Genomic DNA, 19,813 nt, shown 5'->3' with positions numbered 1-19,813 from the left:
GGTTTGCTTTGGCTGTATTAAAGGTATGAAGGGGGAAAAAAGCAGAGACAAACCTGTGGGCAAAGAAGTGGCCAATGCAAGGGAAGAAATTCACCGATGTTCAGGCTTGGAGCTTATAATTTTCCTGATTGTTTAGGAAGGGGTGAATCATGCACTTCGGAGCTGCTGGACATCATAGAACCAATCTTAAAGGAAAGATAATGCAGTCCTGAGAGAGGTTTTATAAACTCCGAGGAGAGACTGTTAGCTGTATTACGATATCTCGCCACTGGCGGCAAACTAAGATTCAGTACTGTCATACCGCTCCAATTATGAATTAAAATTATTCGTGAAACGTGCAACGTGATCTATAGTTGACAGAGGAAATAAATCATGATAAAGTAAAATAAATAAAACAAAAGACGTTCATGAAAACGTTATTAATTGATTTATGGATGTAGTACTAAAGACGACCTGTAAATTTCAAAAACTCATTTCATATTCGAACAACAAACACTACACACGAAGCGTGCCGCATCATCTAGTATTTACAACAGTTAGTAAGAAATGAAACATTTAGCAACTGTTAGAAATGTAATAAATAAATAAAAATAAAAGATCCCACCATTTGCTCTACGTGGAATTAAAATCTAAAAGCAGAAATAAACAACATCGACAGACTTAATCGCGTGTTGCACATAGAGAAACCATTATGGATTCGTTAAAAAATGAAATAAGTGCCTCATTTCTTGCATCTCTATTGTTATACCCCTCGCACGTCGTATCGCGGAAACATCTGCAGTCTTTGAATTTCTCTAAAAACTCTGTCCTTAAATTTTCGTCCGCCTCGGACGTCGAAATATATATTACAACAGCATTTAATTCCGAGAACTGTGTCAAAACAGGAGTTCTACTCATGCGGTTGGCACGATCGCGCTACACAATTTCTTAGGTCGGCTGTCGTCTGGGAGGACGCGCCCAACATCCCAACAGTGAAAGTTCGTCGGTCGGTAAGTCAGAACACCGAGACAGCCAATTTGTCAGATGGTCGGTTAGTGGGGCGCCACGAGAGGCGCTGCTATCTAGTCACGTGATCTGCCTCACGGATGCAACGGATGATACGAACAGCTGTGGGTTATTCGTCTTACTTGGTTATTCTTGTGGACATCGTGTATTGCGCAGTTGTTGCACGGAGTTGGCGGGAGTTGTTTTTGTTATTGATGAGAGTTGTTTTTTTTTGCTATTGTGAGTGGGGAGTTGTTTTTTTCTTTTTGCTGTTGGGAGTTGTTTTTTTTTTCTTTTTGCTGTTGGGAGTTGTTTTTTTTTTCTTTTTGCTGTTGGGAGTTGTTTTTTTTTCTTTTTGCAGTTGGGAGTTATTTTTTGCTGTTGGGGGAGTTTTTGCAGTTGGGGAGTTGTTTTTTGCTGTTAAGGGGGAGTTGTTTTTTGCTGTAGAGGGGAGTTGTTTTTTTGCCATTGAGGGTGAGTTGTATTTTTTTTCCGTTGAGGGTGAGTTGTTTTTTTGCCGTTGAGGGTGAGTTGTCTTTTTTTACCGTTGTGGGTGAGTTGGTTTTTTTGCTGTTGAGGGTGAGTTGTTTGTTTTTCCGTTGAGGGTGAGTTGTTTGTTTTTCCGTTGAGGGTGAGTTGTTTGCTTTTCCGTTGAGGGTGAGTTGTTTGTTTTTCCGTTGAGGGTGAGTTGTTTTTTTTTGCCGTTGAGGATGAGTTGTTTGTTTTGCCGTTGAGGATGAGTTGTTTGTTTTGCCGTTGAGGATGAGTTGTTTGTTTTGCCGTTGAGGGCGAGTTGTTTGTTTTGCCGTTGAGGGCGAGCTGTTTGTTTTGCCGTTGAGGGCGAGCTGTTTGTTTTGCCGTTGAGGGCGAGCTGTTTGTTTTGCCGTTGAGGGCGAGCTGTTTGTTTTGCCGTTGAGGGCGAGCTGTTTGTTTTGCCGTTGAGGGCGAGCTGTTTGTTTTGCCGTTGAGGGCGAGCTGTTTGTTTTGCCGTTGAGGGCGAGCTGTTTGTTTTGCCGTTGAGGGCGAGCTGTTTGTTTTTCCGTTGAGGGCGAGCTGTTTGTTTTGCCGTTGAGGGCGAGCTGTTTGTTTTGCCGTTGAGGGCGAGCTGTTTGTTTTGCCGTTGAGGGCGAGCTGTTTGTTTTGCCGTTGAGGGCGAGCTGTTTGTTTTGCCGTTGAGGGCGAGCTGTTTGTTTTGCCGTTGAGGGCGAGCTGTTTGTTTTGCCGTTGAGGGCGAGCTGTTTGTTTTGCCGTTGAGGGCGAGCTGTTTGTTTTGCCGTTGAGGGCGAGCTGTTTGTTTTGCCGTTGAGGGCGAGCTGTTTGTTTTGCCGTTGAGGGCGAGCTGTTTGTTTTGCCGTTGAGGGCGAGCTGTTTGTTTTGCCGTTGAGGGCGAGCTGTTTGTTTTGCCGTTGAGGGCGAGCTGTTTGTTTTGCCGTTGAGGGCGAGCTGTTTGTTTTGCCGTTGAGGGCGAGCTGTTTGTTTTGCCGTTGAGGGCGAGCTGTTTGTTTTGCCGTTGAGGGCGAGCTGTTTGTTTTGCCGTTGAGGGCGAGCTGTTTGTTTTGCCGTTGAGGGCGAGCTGTTTGTTTTGCCGTTGAGGGCGAGCTGTTTGTTTTGCCGTTGAGGGCGAGCTGTTTGTTTTGCCGTTGAGGGCGAGCTGTTTGTTTTGCCGTTGAGGGCGAGCTGTTTGTTTTGCCGTTGAGGGCGAGCTGTTTGTTTTGCCGTTGAGGGCGAGCTGTTTGTTTTGCCGTTGAGGGCGAGCTGTTTGTTTTGCCGTTGAGGGCGAGCTGTTTGTTTTGCCGTTGAGGGCGAGCTGTTTGTTTTGCCGTTGAGGGCGAGCTGTTTGTTTTGCCGTTGAGGGCGAGCTGTTTGTTTTGCCGTTGAGGGCGAGCTGTTTGTTTTGCCGTTGAGGGCGAGCTGTTTGTTTTGCCGTTGAGGGCGAGCTGTTTGTTTTTCCGTTGAGGGCGAGCTGTTTGTTTTTCCGTTGAGGGCGAGCTGTTTGTTTTTCCGTTGAGGGCGAGCTGTTTGTTTTTCCGTTGAGGGCGAGCTGTTTGTTTTTCCGTTGAGGGCGAGCTGTTTGTTTTTCCGTTGAGGGCGAGCTGTTTGTTTTTCCGTTGAGGGCGAGCTGTTTTCCTTTGCTGTCGGGGAGTGGTACGTTTGCTCGTGGGGAGTGGTACTAGTTTTTTTTTTTTTTTTTTTTTTTCAGTTGGTGAGTGGAGGATTGTGTTGCTGTTGGAGAGTGAAGGAGCTTTTTACCAAGTTAACAGCCATGGTAAGTGAAGTGATATTTCTTGTAAATTGTATTTTACAGGGATGTTAAGTTTTAAGAAAACGACAGTGTTCATGTTTTAGTTGATGTTCTTGTAAACATGTTATGCATGTAAAATGAAAATGGACGATATGTAGATATCATCCACTCTTTAAAACTTCCCTTTGGGACGACTTGTGTAATAGCTTGCTCTTTGCGAATATTTTTTTTTTTACAGTAAACATCAAAAACAGACATTTTACATTATTATTTTGCCTGTTTGGATTCGATAGATGGTTGGTTTTATATTAGTCAGCAGTGGCTGCGCTGTTTATTTTCACATTAGAGGTTTTCCTTCTGTCATCTGACTTCAGATTTCGAATCTATACAACTCTGAAGCCCCTGGGTGAAGGCTGTGAGAAGAAAAGCTTGTAAACCCACCAAATGTCGCATAATAAGTTTTCAGAATTTTCGGGAAGAGGACAGGGAATGCATATAAAATTCATTGTCTGTGATGAGGAAACTTATGAGCAGGTCATTACTCGCTGCAGTGGGGGAAGAAATTGCCTGTGATAAGTTTCCAGCCACTATTTCGTCCAATAGCGGACGATTCTTTCCATTATTTTAAGGTATTTTCTTGTTGGTATTTGGCAGTTGTTGGATAGTGGTTGGTAGGTGTCGTCGACATCGGTTTACCATCGTTGGTTGGTCATAGTTTTTGTACTATGTCTGGAGAGTTTTAGTTTGTTTAAATGTGGACTTCGTGTTATATATGTTAACTGAAGGTTTACGTAACAGGTTTGACGATTTCAGTGTGTTTTGTCACTATGGGGTTTCTTTTTTCTGCGATATAAGCCAAGTGATATATGCTGTATCTGTTTCCGGAGATGTGTGTGCGTTTCTGGTATCGAGGGTTTCGTTCAAGCAATACAGGTCAAGCGAAATTACAATGCCATTGGTTTTGCGTATTTGTATTGTGCTTACTGTGCCGATTTTCGTGTGCTTGATTTTAGGGTTAATATTTGCCTGGAAAGTTGTTATTCTTACAGCCTTTTGTCCACCCTAGAATTCTTGCTTCTGGTGGTTGGTCCGTTAATGACTTTTTAGTAGTCATTATTGCGCATGTTACTTACGTTTGTTCGCGGATACAATGAGTGGCACTATGAGGGACATATTCTTTATGCTTTGAAACCCGGATTTCTGGTATCTTTATAACATCAGGAGTCAAAGCAGACAGGTGGAATCACAAACTTTCGGTAATCCCGTAAACAGTGCTATGCATTTTGTCATCTACTGAACTCTGTGTTGTAACTCAATGAATTGCATCCGTTCTGATTCCGATCTGACGTTCTGATGAACAGTAAAACTGTACTGTTACATGACAGAATTTGTTTACATCCTGATACTTCAAGCATAGGGTTTGCAATTGTAGTTAAGGGATTATACGTTCTCGTGTTCTATGAATTGCAAGTAACAGGTTGGAGTGAATACAACGGTTGTTGCTCTACTAGACGAAAGATACGTTCTAGACGTTCAAGCAAATGGAGGAGGGATGGAAGCGACTGCCGATTTGCTTCCATAGACAGCTCTCAAGGGACTTGTTCGAAGAGTTCATAATGAGTAGAAACGTAGTGCAATCATCTGTCTTATGAAAAACGTGACTCTAAAAGGAAAAATAAACACCTCACGGTACACCAAATAAAATACTTACACCCGTAGCATTACGCTAGAATGTCTCATATGAAGTGAAAGAAGCCCAGTATTTTGTTATAATTCTTGAAGGGTATTCGGAAACTAAAAAGTCATTCAGTGCTATTTAGGTGGTAAAGTATACTAAATCTTCCTAGGCTTCGAACCTGTAAAATCATGGTCGCGTATTCTTTTATGGTCTACATTAAGAAAAAACTATCAAACATTATTTAAATTTCTGTTATTCAATCTCATGATGGAGCTGCACCTACGAGTGATTTTTATGCACGTATTCAAGCTGTTTCAAGTAAAGAAATCCTACAAGCTACCTACACACACACTATCATCATCCTTTAAAGGATGAGGCTGTTGCCTGTTACGACCTCTCGAACAAAATCATACCCACCATTTCCCAGGCCTTCCAATATCTCCAATTCTGCTTGTAGTTCACGACCGTCTGAGGAATTCTGTGACCTGGAATTCTCATGAGATGTTTGCTTCCAATCTTCACGATATTTTTTAACTTTTTCATTCATGGAGAAAATATTTCTCTTCTAATTCTTCGTTTTAAATCATATATTCTTGGGCAGCTCTTTGTCTTTCTTAGGAATTCCATCTCTGCTGTTTGAATTTTATTTTCTTGTTTTTTGTGGTAACCAAACTTTCGATTGTGTATGATAACACCGGAACCGACGTTACTTTATAGAATATCATGATGGTTTCTATTTAGGTTCTAAATCAAAACTTACAACACAGCCTAAATAAGAGTTGAGACACTTGTTCTAAAACAATTTTTGACCTGACTGGAGATTTTTCTGAGAATGTCATTATTTTTGTTTTGTCAGTAGAAATTCTAAAGCCGTATGTCTTGCTAATTTCGCTCAGGTGGTATATTCATCTTTGTTAGCTGGTACACTGATCTTTGGAGGTCAGCCTGAAGTACATTCAGATAGTCCTCATTCGTTATGTTAATTCCTTTGTTTACTTTACATTTACATTTGCGATAATGCCATTGTAGTATTAAAAAGGGTTGGTGATAGTCCACATCTAACGCCTTGGTTCAAATGGCTCTGAGCACTATGGGACTTATCTTCTGTGGTCATCAGTTCCCTAGAACTTAGAACTACTTAAACCTAACTGACCTAAGGACATCACACACATCCATGCCCGAGGCAGGATTCGAGCCTGCGACCGTAGCGGTCGCGCGGTTCCAGACTGTAGCGCCTAGAACCGCTCGGTCACTCCGGCCGTCCTAACGCCTTGGTTAATAATTATTTCTTGTAATCGATTCCTACCTGTGTTCATTGCAATGCATGTGCTATTGTAAAGACTTTTCACTACCTCTGTTAGGTGGTAAGTATATCAATGTTCGGACATAATCTTCCATAGGCTATCACGGCTCACACGTTCAAAGGCCTTCTGAAGATCGATAAGGCCATATGGGTTCCTACATTGAATTCTGTGTTTTTCCTATGTTGTCTTTAATTACAACCACAATGACTGTGCATTAACGACCTAAAACCATTATGTTCTTCAGAAATAATAGTTTCTGTAATATTCTGCATGTCGTTATTGATCTATCTATATCAGGCTGTTCCAGCTCGTCGGCTCCGTTGTGAGCCGCGGAGCGCTCCCTGCTCCAGGGAGCCGTGTCGCTCGCTGTGACCATTCAAGTGGGCCGGCACGCCGACAAATGGCACGTCCTGTTGCGGTGTTATGGAGTGGTACCACATCCAAGAGTTCTTCAGTTACTTGCAGCTCCATGTCGACACCTCGCACAAAGACTGCAAGCGGAGCACAGTCCGATATGTCGGTGCTTTCGTCAAACGCTAGCGAAAATGCAACGAAGCTCTCCGCCTTTTTCTTGAGCTGTGTCTCTAAATCCTCTGCCATGTCCAGGATTCGACGAGACGTTGTTTGTTTCGACAGGCAAACCCCTTCAATTGCCTGCACCTCCATTGGAAACAAACATTCTGCAACTGCTACCACGCACAATTTTACGAGTGGTCCCACCGAAAACGGCTTGCCACTCGTCGCAATGATGTGAGTGACCCTGTAGCTTGCTCGAATTGCAGATTCAGTCATGTTTTCTCCGTTCGCATTCACCTGAAAATTATAAACGCATTACAGAACACGAACTGTGTTGCATGTTTTGATACCCTCCGTATTACGAAACCGTTTTTAAACTTACGTCTCCTGGTATGTCGTTCTTAAGCCTGGCTTCCAGTTCTCTGCATGCAACGCCTTCTACGTGATCGTAGTGCGTTGCATGAAGACGTGTATAATGTCGTTGTATATTGTACGTCTTCGCAGAATTAAATACTTTGACATACAACACACTGTGGACGACCATCCCTCTCAATGAATAGAAAGGTATCCTCCAATAGAGGCACAGGGCTCCCGCGGATAGTCATAGCTGTCATTGAACACGGATTATTGCGTCACTTGCGGCTGCATGCGGCCAGGGGGCAGTGAGTTCGCTTTCCCCCTCCACGCGGGCTCCGAGCTGCCGCAGTGAGCGCTCCGGAGTGATCCGGCTCCATGGAGCTCGGTTGGAACAGCCTGATCTATATAGTGTCTAGCTAGTGTTTCGAAGACTTATGCCGCAATAGCTTCTACAATCATTGTTTATATTTTCTGGAAAGAGATTACTTCTGCTATATACCAATGGTCTGGTGATCTTGCATTTCGACCAACATTCATTTATTAATTGTAAAGTCTTATTTAGTGGTAACCCTCTGTATTTAATTAGCTCTGAATGCATTCCATCTTTTCTTTATTTACTATGTTTCATGCCTTTCAAAGCGTGTTATATACCGTCCGTAGTAATTGCATCTACTGATTCATTGTACATACTTTCTCGAGAGTCATTTTCAGCCTTCAGTGTACACCACAGATCTGTACAATTTATCCATTGCTTATAACGTTTAGTGAGGCAGCGTCTTTCTGCCTTGTCGAGGGCTTTCATGGCCTCGTATGCACATTGCTATGTACATAGTGTTCTAAGACGATTATGAATGGGTCCCATGACTGCTGGTGTGCTTTGCACTGTAATTGTTTGGCAGCATTCCGCTTTATTTCGTACGTCTGCAAACTTTCCGAGGTTTTCATCTGTAGAAACTTTTGAGAATCTGTGTGTTGATGTTTAACCGCTTTCTGTGTTCCAAATTGAGTAGTTTTCCACATCTGTTTTCTGTCTTCTACCAAGTGCTTCTAATGCTTCTTCAATGATGCTGTTTTGATACTCCATTCTATATCGATGTCTTTATTGACTGGTAATAAAGCAAGCTTTCCTTGGAGCCAGTACTGATGAAGTTTCCTAATACTGTGTTCAGGCAGAAGATGTAATTTGAACAACCCGTGGTGTGGTTTCTTTAGGAGTTTGTCTCCTTCCATTGTGGCAGTAGCCTTATCATACTACATAGAAGGAAGTGGTCACTACCTATGTCTCGTCCTCTATAAACATGTATAAGATTCTTCATTTTATAATTAATCAGTGTGTAATCAATCACAGACAATAATCTTCGTGCACTCCATATAAAATTGTTACTGTCTTTGTAAAATGTGTTTGTAATTTTGTGTGTCCTCTCCATTTATCGTTGACTGAAATTGCCACTCCAGCACTAGCTAGTTCTCATTGTGGGACACCACCGCAAGCTATCGAGTAGTCCGTCAGATCTTTCGATCTTTTTAGTTTTTTCTTAGTTTCTGCTATTGCAGTGTATACTTCCTTCTCCTTGCGTGCGTGGTTTAACTCGTTTCCTGTGTTGGCCAGTCCTCTAACATTCCACATTGGCAGAGACACAATCTGCGCACGTTAAGTCACGTGATGGGGCTGACACCTCTAGGTATCGCGACCTGCCTGATTTTCTGTCGGGGTTGTCTGGCTTGGGAAGCTGGCTGCACCGCGCCTCTAGAGCCCTCCCTACCCCATGTATGAACCATAACTCAGTCTCGGTATGGTGACGTGTAGATGATCAAGTCGGCCATAGATAATTTGACACTGCAGTACTGTTTTTGCGAGTGATTCGGCAGCACATTTAATTTTTGATTCACAATTGAGAACGAAGATTTCTAAAGTAGAATTTAGAAATGGAAACTAAATAGGTCTGTCAGTATGGTTCACGAATGGCTTTGAAGTAGCCATTTGAACTCTCCTGAACATTCAGGCAGAAAGTTCGGAACTAGGTGCAGAGCATGAACATTTAGTGCAGAATTTTTCATTTATGTCTTTTCAAATGATTTCTAGAAAAGTGTAAGTTACAATTAGATTCCCTTCAGGGGCTCGACTGTTACATTGTTGCTATAATGTTATTAGTAGGAGTAAATGAGATTATTTTTAACCAAATGTGTGGATCAGACTCAGGTTTCACTTATGAATGGAAAGGAAATGGTGGGTATATTTGGCAACAAAAAAGTTGCTGATACTCCTACACTTTGTGTTCTTTTGAAGGGTTCCGAAGTTGCCAAAACGTCTTGGGGATTATGTAGGTGAAATGACGAATAAAAATGATCTTTCAATATGTCGCTGTCAGTAGGGTGTGGGCACGGATACCAGAATGCACGGTAGGGATCACGAGGAGTGTTCCCAGTAGCGAGCAGCACCGCCGGCGTCGAAGTTGACCTTACCAGCGCTCAGCAGCCCGGGACTGCCATTGTGTTCTGTGTTGTAATTGCGTTTCCGAGCGAAAACGAGGTTCCTTGCCTCAATGTGAATTTTTTATTAGTGACTGGTGATTGAATACAGAGTTACTGCGTAATTATCGGAGTGTTGAGGGATTTTTAGAGTAAGTTCTCAAGTGAAAAATAATGGTTTGCTACGCGCTCTACCCCCCTGCGGGTTCGGGGCTTAGAATAGGCCCGCGGTATTCCTGCCTGTCGTAAGAGGCGACTAAAAGGGATCTCAAATGTTTCGCCCTATATGTGATGGTCCCCTCTCGGGTTTGACCTCCATATTTCCAAATTCTTCTGAAGCGGGAGCCAATTGGGGAAGGGCGCCTTACATGGTGCATTGCCTGGATGCGATTTCCACCATGCACTGTGCAGTGTTGCTTTTTGCGGAGAGGACGACCGTGGACTTCCTTGCACCTAATACCCAGCACGGTAGCCAGTCCGTTGTGGTCGGGCCGCCGTGTACCCTGTTGGCTGTAGCCCCCTGACAACACAGGGATCGCTCTGCTGACGCCTACGCCAACTCCCCACGTATGCCAAGGAGTAGATGCCTATCTCCCTGGGGCTTCGGGACTCCCAGCAATGGCCATCCTGCCAGGTGGCCCGTGCTGAGGCTGGGTGGCGCTCGTGGGGAGGGCCCTTGGTTGGAGTGGGTGGCATCAGGGCAGATGACCCGCAGTGAAGCATGGTACATCATCTCTCACTGGTGGCCACCCGCCAGCAGTCTCTAAGCATTCTCCGACTCAATTCAACGCTCAGAAATACGATCCCAAATCGTTCCCCTCCCTGGCCACACCGTGCGAGGAGCGTAAGGCTGAGGTATTCGCCCCCGTTCCTAGTTTGTACGAGAGCTGATGGGGAGTCATTCATGTCAACAAAGCCTCAATTCTACGTAGAGCATTTAGAGGACAAGTTTGGAAAAAACACAAGAAGGCATTCAGTCACAAAGGGAGCAGGCTGAACGCAGGAAGAACGTAGATACAGGAACCATCGGTATAACAGTTGTAAATTGTCGTAGTTGTGTTGGGAAAGTACCAGAGCTCCAAACGCTAATAGAAAGCACTAATGCTCAACTAGTTATAGGCACTGAAAGCTGGCCCCCCCTGCGGGTCCGGGGTAAGAATAGGCCCGAGGTATTCCTGCCTGTCGTACGAGGCGACTAAAAGGAGTTTCAACCGTTTCGGCCTTTCATGTGATGGTCCCCCTTGGGGTTTGACCTACATTTTTCAAAATTCTTCTGAAGTACGAGCCTTTTGGGGAAGGACACCTTACGTGGTGTACCACTGGTCCTAAGTGCTCTAAGACCTTGGCACTCAGTATTGCACCGGCGTTGTAACCATACCCACTATTCCTCAAATTGGGCCTAAACGCCCAATGGGTTGTCCAAGTTACGCCCATAGTGCATCTCCATCTGCCCCAGCGATCACGATGGACTTTCCATGGCACCAGAAATCCAGCACGGTAGCCAGACCGTTGTGGTGGGGTCGTCATGTACCCTCTAGGTTGTAGCCCCCTGACAACACAGGGATCGTACTGCCGATAGCTGAGCTGCACCCTCCCCACGTCGGCCAAGGAGTAGATGCCCGTCTCCTTGGGGCATCAGGACTCCCGGCAACGGTCATCCTGCCAGGTGGCCCTTGCTGCGGCTGGGTGGCGCCCGTGGGGAGAGCCCCTGGTCGGAGTGGGTGGTATCGGGGCGGACGTTTCGCAGATGAAACGTCAACACGTATCAGGTCGCTCTGCGGCCAAGCCTTTCAAAAGAAAAGGTACCATTTCAAGTCCTGGTTCTCCTGCGCTTTCCCCCTTGGCCACTCCATGGGAGGAGGGACAGGCCCGCCGGCTTGGGGCGAAGTACTTCCCCCGCTATTTGGTCTGTTCTCGAACCGATGGGGGGACATTCGCCACCTCCAAGCCGATGTTCTTTGTTCAGCACATTGAGGACGTCTTTGGGGAAATCGAGGCTCTCAGCAAGATGCGTTCAGGGTCCGTTCTTATCAAGACCACCTCCGCCACACAGTCGGCGGCGCTCCAGGCGTGCGACCGCCTAGGGGACATCCCAGTATCCATTGTCCCACATCTGGCACTAAATAGGACGCAGGGAACTATTTTTCATCGTGACCTCCTGCTACAATCTGATGAGGAGCTCAGGGCCAACCTGGAGCGCCGAGGCGTGCATTTCGTCCGGTGAGTCCAGCGCGGCCCCAAAGACCGTCGCATCGACACTGGGGCCTTTATCCTGGCCTTCGAGGGGGACGTTCTCCCGGAGAAGGTAAAGGTGATGTGCTACCGGTGTGACGTGCGACCCTACGTCCTGCCTCCTATGCGATGTTTTAGGTGTTTGCGTTTTGGGCACATGTCGTCATGGTGTGAGTCTGAGCCCCTTTGTGGCGATTGTGGACGTCCTCTTCGTGAGGAACATACATGCACCCCACCACCTCGGTGCATTAATTGTCCTGGCGTCCACTCGCCTAGATCCTCCGACTGCCCCGCATATCAGAAGGAGAAGAAGATACAAGAAATCAAAACTTTGGATCGGCTCTCCTATACTGAGGCCAAGAAGTAGTATGACCGCCTCCATCCCGTGCCATTGACTACTTCGTTTGCCTCAGTTGTGTCCACTCCTTCCGCGGTATCCTCACCCCTATCGTGTCCCCCCTACGCCTCCTCCGCCCATCAGGGGGCTCCGCCTCCGCCTCCCAAATCCCTCCCTTCCAAATCCTCCTCCCCCGTGGCCCCCACCCCCTCTGCCCCGGGGGCCACCCTTCCTCCTCCTCCCCCCACGCCACCTGAGAAGCGTTCCTCTTCTCAGGCGTCCATCGGGGAAACGTCCCGGACCCCAGCTTCCGAGGTCCGGCGTTCCAAAACGGACCCCGCGCGTGAGGACCTTCTTCGGGTCCAGCCCACCATCCCTGTGCCTCCTTGGCCTTCCAAGAAGGCCTCCAAGAAGAAATCTCTATCCCCCTCTCCACCCCGGCGCGTTTCGTCTGACGCTCCATCCGTGAGTCGCTGCTCCCGGCCGTCCTCAGTTTCGCCGGGACGCTCTGCTGCCAGACGCTCCGCCGGCCTTTCGTCGGCAAATGATGCGGCCCCTCCTACACAACCAGGGACAGCGGCCGCAGCTGGCAACGAGTCGATGGAACCGGATCCGCCTCTCGTCGGTTGTAGCGTTGTTCACTCGCAACCTGGCCCTCCGCGGCCGTCGAGGTGACCAGCTCTTCCCCAGTCTCGTTCCCCCAACCTTTTGACTAGCGATGGCGTTGTTTCATTGGAACATAAGAGGTATTCGATCTAATCGGGAGGAATTACAACTGCTCCTCCGCCTGCACTGTCCGCTCGTCCTTGGTCTCCAGGAAACCAAGTTGCGCCCGACTGACCGTATTGCCTTTACCCACTATACCTCGGAGCGGTATGACCTCACCCCTGTGGACGGTATCCCAGCTCATGGTGGGGTCATGTTGCTCGTTCGGGACGATGTCTATTACCATCCTATCCCATTGACCACCCCACTCCAAGCAATAGCTGTCCGCATTACTCTTTCTGCTTTTACTTTTTCAGTTTGTACCATCTACACTCCACCGTCATCTGTTGTTAGTCGGGCTGACATGAGCACCTGATCGTTCAGCTCCCTCCGCCGTTCTTATTGTTTGGCGACTTCAATGCCCATCATCCCCTTTGGGGCTCTCCTGCATCCTGTCAAAGAGGCTCACTCTTGGCGGATGTCTTCAACCATCTCAATCTTGTCTGCCTCAGTACCGGCGCCCCGACTTTCCTCTCGGACTCGACTCATACCTACTCCCACTTGGACCTCTCGATCTGTTCTACCACTCTTGCCCGTCGGTTCGAGTGGTATGTCCTTTCTGACACCTATTCGAGCGACCACTTCCCCTGTGTCGTTCGTCTCCTGCACCACACCCCATCCCCACGTCCTTCGAGCTGGAACATACTGAAAGCTGACTGGGGACTTTACTCCTCCCTGGCGACCTTTCCGGACCACGATTTTCCTAGTTGTGACAGTCAGGTCGAATACCTCACGGCCGTTATCATCAATGCTGCCGAACGTTCCATTCCTCGTACAACTTCTTCACGTCGCGTTTCCGTCCCCTGGTGGAACGAGGCTTGTAGGGACGCTATCCGTGCTCGGCGACGTGCTTTACGCACCTTTCGCCGCCATCCTACGTTGGCGAATTGTATTGAATACAAACGACTCCGAGCGCAATGCCGTCGAGTCATTAAAGACAGCAAAAAAGCTTGTTGGGCCTCTTTCACCAGCTCCTTTAACAGTTTTACTCCCTCTTCCGTCGTTTGGGGTAGCCTGCGCCGGCTGTCGGGCATTAAGGCCCACTCCTCGGTACCTGGCCTGACCTCAGGTAATGAGGTCCTTGTTGATCCTGTGGCTGTCTCCAACGCCTTTGGCCGCTTTTTCGCGGAGGTTTCAAGCTCCGCCCATTACCATCCTGCCTTCCTTCCCAGGAAAGAGGCAGAAGAGGCTCGGCGACCTTCCTTCCACTCGCTGAATCTGGAAACTTATAATGCCCCCTTTACTATGCGGGAACTCGAACGTGCGCTTGCACTGTCCCGGTCCTCTGCTCCGGGGCCAGATGCCATTCACGTTCAGATGCTGGCACACCTTTCTCCGGCGGGCAAAAGCTTCCTTCTTCGTACCTACAATCGCGTCTGGACCGAAGGTAAAGTCCCCATCCGTTGGCGTGACGCCGTTGTTGTTCCTATACCCAAACCTGGGAAGGATAGACACCTTCCTTCTAGTTACCGCCCCATTTCTCTTACAAGCTGTGTCTGTAAGGTGATGGAGCGCATGGTTAATGCTCGGTTAGTCTGGATTCTTGAATCTCGACGACTACTTACTAATGTCCAATGCGGCTTTCGTCGCCGCCGCTCCGCTGTTGACCACCTTGTGACCTTGTCGACATTCATCATGACCAACTTTTTGCGAAGGCGCCAAACGGTAGCCGTGTTCTTCGACTTGGAAAAGGCTTATGATACCTGTTGGAGGGGAGGTATCCTCCGCACTATGCACAGGTGGGGCCTACGCGGTCGCCTGCCCCTTTTTATTGATTCCTTTTTAACGGATCGAACGTTTAGGGTACGTGTGGGTTCCGTATTGTCCGACGTCTTCCACCAGGAGAACGGAGTGCCTCAGGGCTCCGTCTTGAGCGTAGCCCTTTTTGCCATCGCGATCAATCCAATTATGGATTGCATTCCACCTAATGTCTCAGGCTCTCTCTTTGTCGATGACTTCGCGATCTACTGCAGTGCCCAGAGAACATGCCTCCTGGAGCGCTGCCTTCAGCGTTGTCTCGACAGCCTCTACTCATGGAGCGTGGCAAATGGCTTCCGGTTCTCTGAAGAGAAGACGGTTTGTATCAACTTTTGGCGATATAAAGCGTTCCTTCCGCCACCCTTACATCTCGGTCCCGTTGTTCTCCCATTCGTGGACACAACTAAGTTTCTAGGGCTCACGTTAGGACAGGAAACTGTGTTGGTCTCCACATGTCACTTATTTGGCGGCCCGTTGTACACGTGCCCTTAATGTCCTCAGAGTTCTTAGTGGTTCATCTTGGGGAGCGGATCGCACTGTCCTGCTTCGCTTGTATCGGTCCATAGTCCGATCGAAGCTGGATTATGGGAGCTTCGTCTACTCGTCCGCTCGGCCATCCCTCTTACTCCGGCTCAACTCCATCCACCATTGGGGGATACGTCTTGCGACCGGAGCGTTCTACACTAGTCCTGTCCAGAGTCTTTATGCTGAAGCTGCCGAGTTACCATTGACCTACCGGCGCGACGTACTGCTGTGTCAGTATGCCTGCCGGCTGTTGTCTATGCCCGACCACCCCTCTTACCAGTCCTTCTTCGCCGATTCTCTCGATCGTCAGTACGGGTTGTATGTGTCTGCCCTGCTGCCCCCCGGAGTCCGCTTCCGTCGCTTGCTTCGACAATTGGATTTTGCCCCCCCCTACCACCTTCAGAGAGGGTGAGAGCCCGACACCACCTTGGTTCCAGGCTCCGGTTCATATTTATCTCGACCTCAGCTCACTCCCGAAGGAGGGTACTCCGGCTGCAGTGTATTGCTCACGGTTTGTCGAACTTCGTGCTCGACTTGGCGGACACACCTTTATTTACACCGATTGCTCCAAAACTGACGATGGTGTCGGCTGTGCCTTTGTCGTCGGGGCCGCCACCTTTAAATACCGGCTCCTCGACCAATGTTCCAGCTTTACGGCCGAGCTTTTTGCTCTCCATCAGGCCGTTCAGTATGCCCGCCGCCACCGCCATTCATCATATGTACTCTGCTCTGACTCACTCAGTGCTCTTCAGAGCCTTGGAGCTCCCTATCCGGTCCATCCCTTGATTCAACGGATACAGCAGTCCCTCCATTCTTTCGCTGATAATGGTGGTTCTGTCAGCTTTCTGTGGGTTCCCGGACATGTAGGAGTGCCTGGGAATGAGGCTGCGGATGCTGCAGCCGAGGCTGCAGTCCTCCTGCCTCGGCCAGCCTCCCATTGTGTCCCGTCATCTGACGTTCGTGGGGATGTATGTAAGAGGCTTGTGTCGTTGTGGTGGGATGCTTGGTCATCCCTCCAAGGAAACAAGCTCCGGGCAGTAAAACCACTCCCAACTGTTTGGACAACATCCTCCCGACCATCTCGGCGCGAGGAGGTCCTTCTGACCAGGTTGCGGATTGGGCATTGCCGGTTTAGCCACCGCTACCTGCTCTCCGGTGACCCAGCCCCGCAGTGCCCTTGTGGACAGGCATTAACAGTGCGCCATGTTTTATTGTCGTGTCCCCGTTTTAGTCAATTTCGTGTTGCCCTGTGCCTGCCATCTACTTTACCGGATATTTTAGCTGATGACGCTTGAGCAGCTGCTCGTGTTCTGCGTTTTATAACTTTGACTGGCTTGTCCAAAGACATCTAACCTTTTTACTTATTTTATCTGCATCTTTGTCAGGTCTTTCTGGTGTCCCCCTCTCCCCTTGAGTTTTACTAGATTCCATGTGCTCTAACGACAGTGACTGGGCGCTAATGACCTCAGTAGTTGAGCGCCCTTAAACCCATTCAAAAAAAAAAAAAAAATCTGAAAGCTGGCTACAGCCGGACGTAAGCTCAGCCGAAATTTTTGCGGAGAACCTAACGGTGTTCCGAAAGGATAGGCTAAACAAGGTTGGCGATGGCGTGTTCGTTGCTGTCAGAAGTAGTTTAACTAGTTAGTATGGGCAGAGGTCATTGTTGGCAACCGGAACAAAATAATTATTGGATCCTTTTACCGACCTCCCAATTCAGATGACACAGTTGCTGAATGGTTCAAAGAAAACTTGAGTTTGATTTCGAACACGTACCCGAATCATACGGTAATAGTTGGTGGTGATTTTAATTTACCGTCGATATGTTGGCGGAAATGTTTAATTCCAGAGGTACGCATAAAATATCATCCGAAATTGTGCTAAACGCATTCTCTGAAAATTATTTCGAGCAGTTAGTTCATGAGCCCACGCGAATAGTTAAACTGTTGTGGAAACACACTTTTGACATCAGAGACAACGTTCGAACCACCGCTCTGTACTAGATCTGCTGCCTCGTAACTGAGGTAACATAAATAGTTAATGACTCGTCCGACCAGCGCCAAAATACTTCCTTTTCTCCAAGCGCATGGCCATATTTATTCTTCAGCACTGAATGTTTCGAGAGTTGTGATAATGTATCTTCTACTTTCGAAGAACTAGACCCTTATATGAGGTTTGATAAAAAATAACCAACTTTCTAATTTCGCCGGCTTTATGGATTCGGTTTTCAAACTCTTTCATCTTGGTTCTGCTGTATGTCCGTGTTTTCAGCTGTTCTGAATGTATTGTTTGATGGCAATCGAAAAGGTTAAAAGTGTTGTAGAGTGCTGGGAATTTTTACTTTTCGAGATGATGTATCAAAGAATTTGAATTAAATTTTGCTCGAAAAGAGGAATAACGTGTAGCACCGCATTCGAAATGTTGACTGCGGATCTTCTATAAGCAAGACAAGTGTGTACGGGTGGTATAAGCGTTGCAAAGAACTTGGAGAAGACACTGAAGACAAATACCGTTCTGCACTACCTAGCACATAAATTAGACATGTGGAAGAAGCAAAGAAAACGGTTCTGGAAAACCGCCGAATTACCAGCAGAGAGGTTCCCGACTGCGTCGGCATATCGTTCGGCTCATGCCAAGCATTATTGTTTCCGGATATTTTGGGCACGAAACGTCTAGCAGCAAAAATTTTCCAAAATTGTTGAACTTCCGCCAAAAACAAAGTCGCTTAGACGTCGCTCAGGAATTGGTAAATGAAGTCAGGTACATAGAACTTCTAAAGAACGTTTAACAGGTGACAAAAGATGGGTATAGTAGCCAAACAGTCCTGTTTCTTGCCAAAAACATCACGTATCCCTTACTGACCGTAAGACTCACGATGCACTACCCCGTTGTAATCGAAGAAATCAGTGGAAACTACCTGAAGAGCAAACACCCAAAGAAATTCGACAATCGCGATCACATGTGACGGTTCTTCTCACTGATTTCTTCGATTACAGTGAGATAGGGCATCGTGAGTCGTACGCTCAGTAAGGAATACGTGGTTTTTTTTTTTTTTGGCAAAAAAAGAGAACTTTTATGTGGCCCCAGCCAACGTTTTCGCCGGGCATGCCCCCCAACCACCGAGACTTCTATTCCCGAGGCTGAAGAGTGCCGTAAAACGTTTTGCCACCACTGATGAGATAAAATCAAAATCGTTGAAGGATTTGAACGGTATAACAAAAAGCGAGTTGCAGAAGTGCTTCCTTGATTGGTAAAAGGGCTGGCGCATGTGTATTCTGAAGGGGAGTTCTCTGAAGGGCACAAGGTTGTGCGATGTTCCGCACCCTCGTGATGCTAAGTTCTGGTTAGGTCGATCTTGCCTTGTTCACGATTCGTAGGAAATTCAGTAAATTATAGATGAGACCTACAATCATTCACTTTCGAATTATAACGTAAAATGAGTTTATTAGCGCCTTGGTAGTTTTTTAAGAGAATCTTGCCCATGCGAGACTTATTTACTCCAGATAGATCGAGCGATTACGGAATAATTTCGAAGTGAACACTGGTTCAACATTATCGTAACCAAACATTCTGACACTTAAAATAACGAGAAATTCTGTGCTGAACCTGGAAGCTGCTTCAGCGATGTGCGCCCTGCCGGTAGTCGTGCGGTCGCCTGACCACCTTGACCTCAGCAGCCGCGAGTGCCCGAGTAGTGGGCAGCAGCAGCGGCCGGCCACACAGCCCTCGCTCCTGTCCCCTGCGACAAAGTAGTGCGACCAGCATTCTGAGACACTGCGGTGGCGGAAGGCAGCCTGTCTCCCTGTCAACAACGTGGTAGGCTGCAAGCGCAGTCAAGCTCCACCGCGCGCAGGTCAGCATCGCCACTCAGTACGAGGTGGCCAGACTTCCTGATCGCACGTGTTGCGAATGTTCTCCGTGTCAATTTGACGAGATTCAATATGAGCGAGTGTTTGCGCCGGATAATTATGCCTCCCCTTTGTAAATTGACCGATTGACTGCTTGTAATGCCATTTGCTTGAGAGAACATAGATTGCTTTGTTTGTTGTGTGCATCTAGATGGTGAGAAACAGGTGGAAGACACATGTGCTGGTTCTCTAGTCACAAGTGTTAAAACCTTAGTTGACTTCGTAAAGTGCAAAGATGATCTGGAATCTGTTAAATCATTGACATAGGTATTCGTTAAAAAAATAAGTGGAACTACCAGTTTACTCTAGTTTCGAGTTTACATGTAAACATCTCCGCAGATGAGAAGTTTCTAGCTACTCAGTGGTTTGCAGCGCGTCCTACAAAACGACCTTTATGTTGCGGTTTCTACAAATATAATTTCCACTCTTTATCTTCGGTATTACACTGTGCAAGCGATCTGTAGCATAGTGCTATGTGGTCCATATCGAGAACAGTCGCATAAACGGTATATTCTTGCAAACTTCGTGAAAATCCATGACACTCCTGAAATTTTCATATGCTTCTCGATGATTTTAGCACAAAAGTGTCATAAGTACGTAGTTTCTTCTTTTTTGTGTAAAATCGTATGTTGCAGCTGATATAGGTTTCGAGATGGGTGAATTAATTCGGGATTGACTAAGCATTTCTCATCGACAGTGTTAAGAAATTAAATGTTCTTGTAATCCGAGAGTTCGGAGATG

At 47.1% G+C, this 19,813-nt stretch overlaps 1 protein-coding gene across 1 annotated transcript in view; it reads right to left on the bottom strand.

Annotated features, from left to right (window-relative positions):
* Positions 1–1,525: 1,525 nt before the first annotated feature.
* The window catches only part of LOC126259617 (uncharacterized), an 81,108-nt gene continuing 62,820 nt past the window's right edge, over positions 1,526–19,813 (bottom strand). Inside the window, exon 2 of the mRNA XM_049956531.1 lies at positions 1,526–3,116. Within this exon, the coding sequence (XP_049812488.1) occupies positions 1,526–3,116 (1,591 nt within the window). The remainder of the gene's footprint in view (positions 3,117–19,813) is intronic.

This window comes from Schistocerca nitens, chromosome 5, assembly GCF_023898315.1.
Source record: "Schistocerca nitens isolate TAMUIC-IGC-003100 chromosome 5, iqSchNite1.1, whole genome shotgun sequence".
Lineage (NCBI taxonomy): Eukaryota > Metazoa > Arthropoda > Insecta > Orthoptera > Acrididae > Schistocerca > Schistocerca nitens.
Note: the sequence above shows the minus strand (reverse complement) of the source record. Positions and strands in the feature narration are given on the sequence as shown.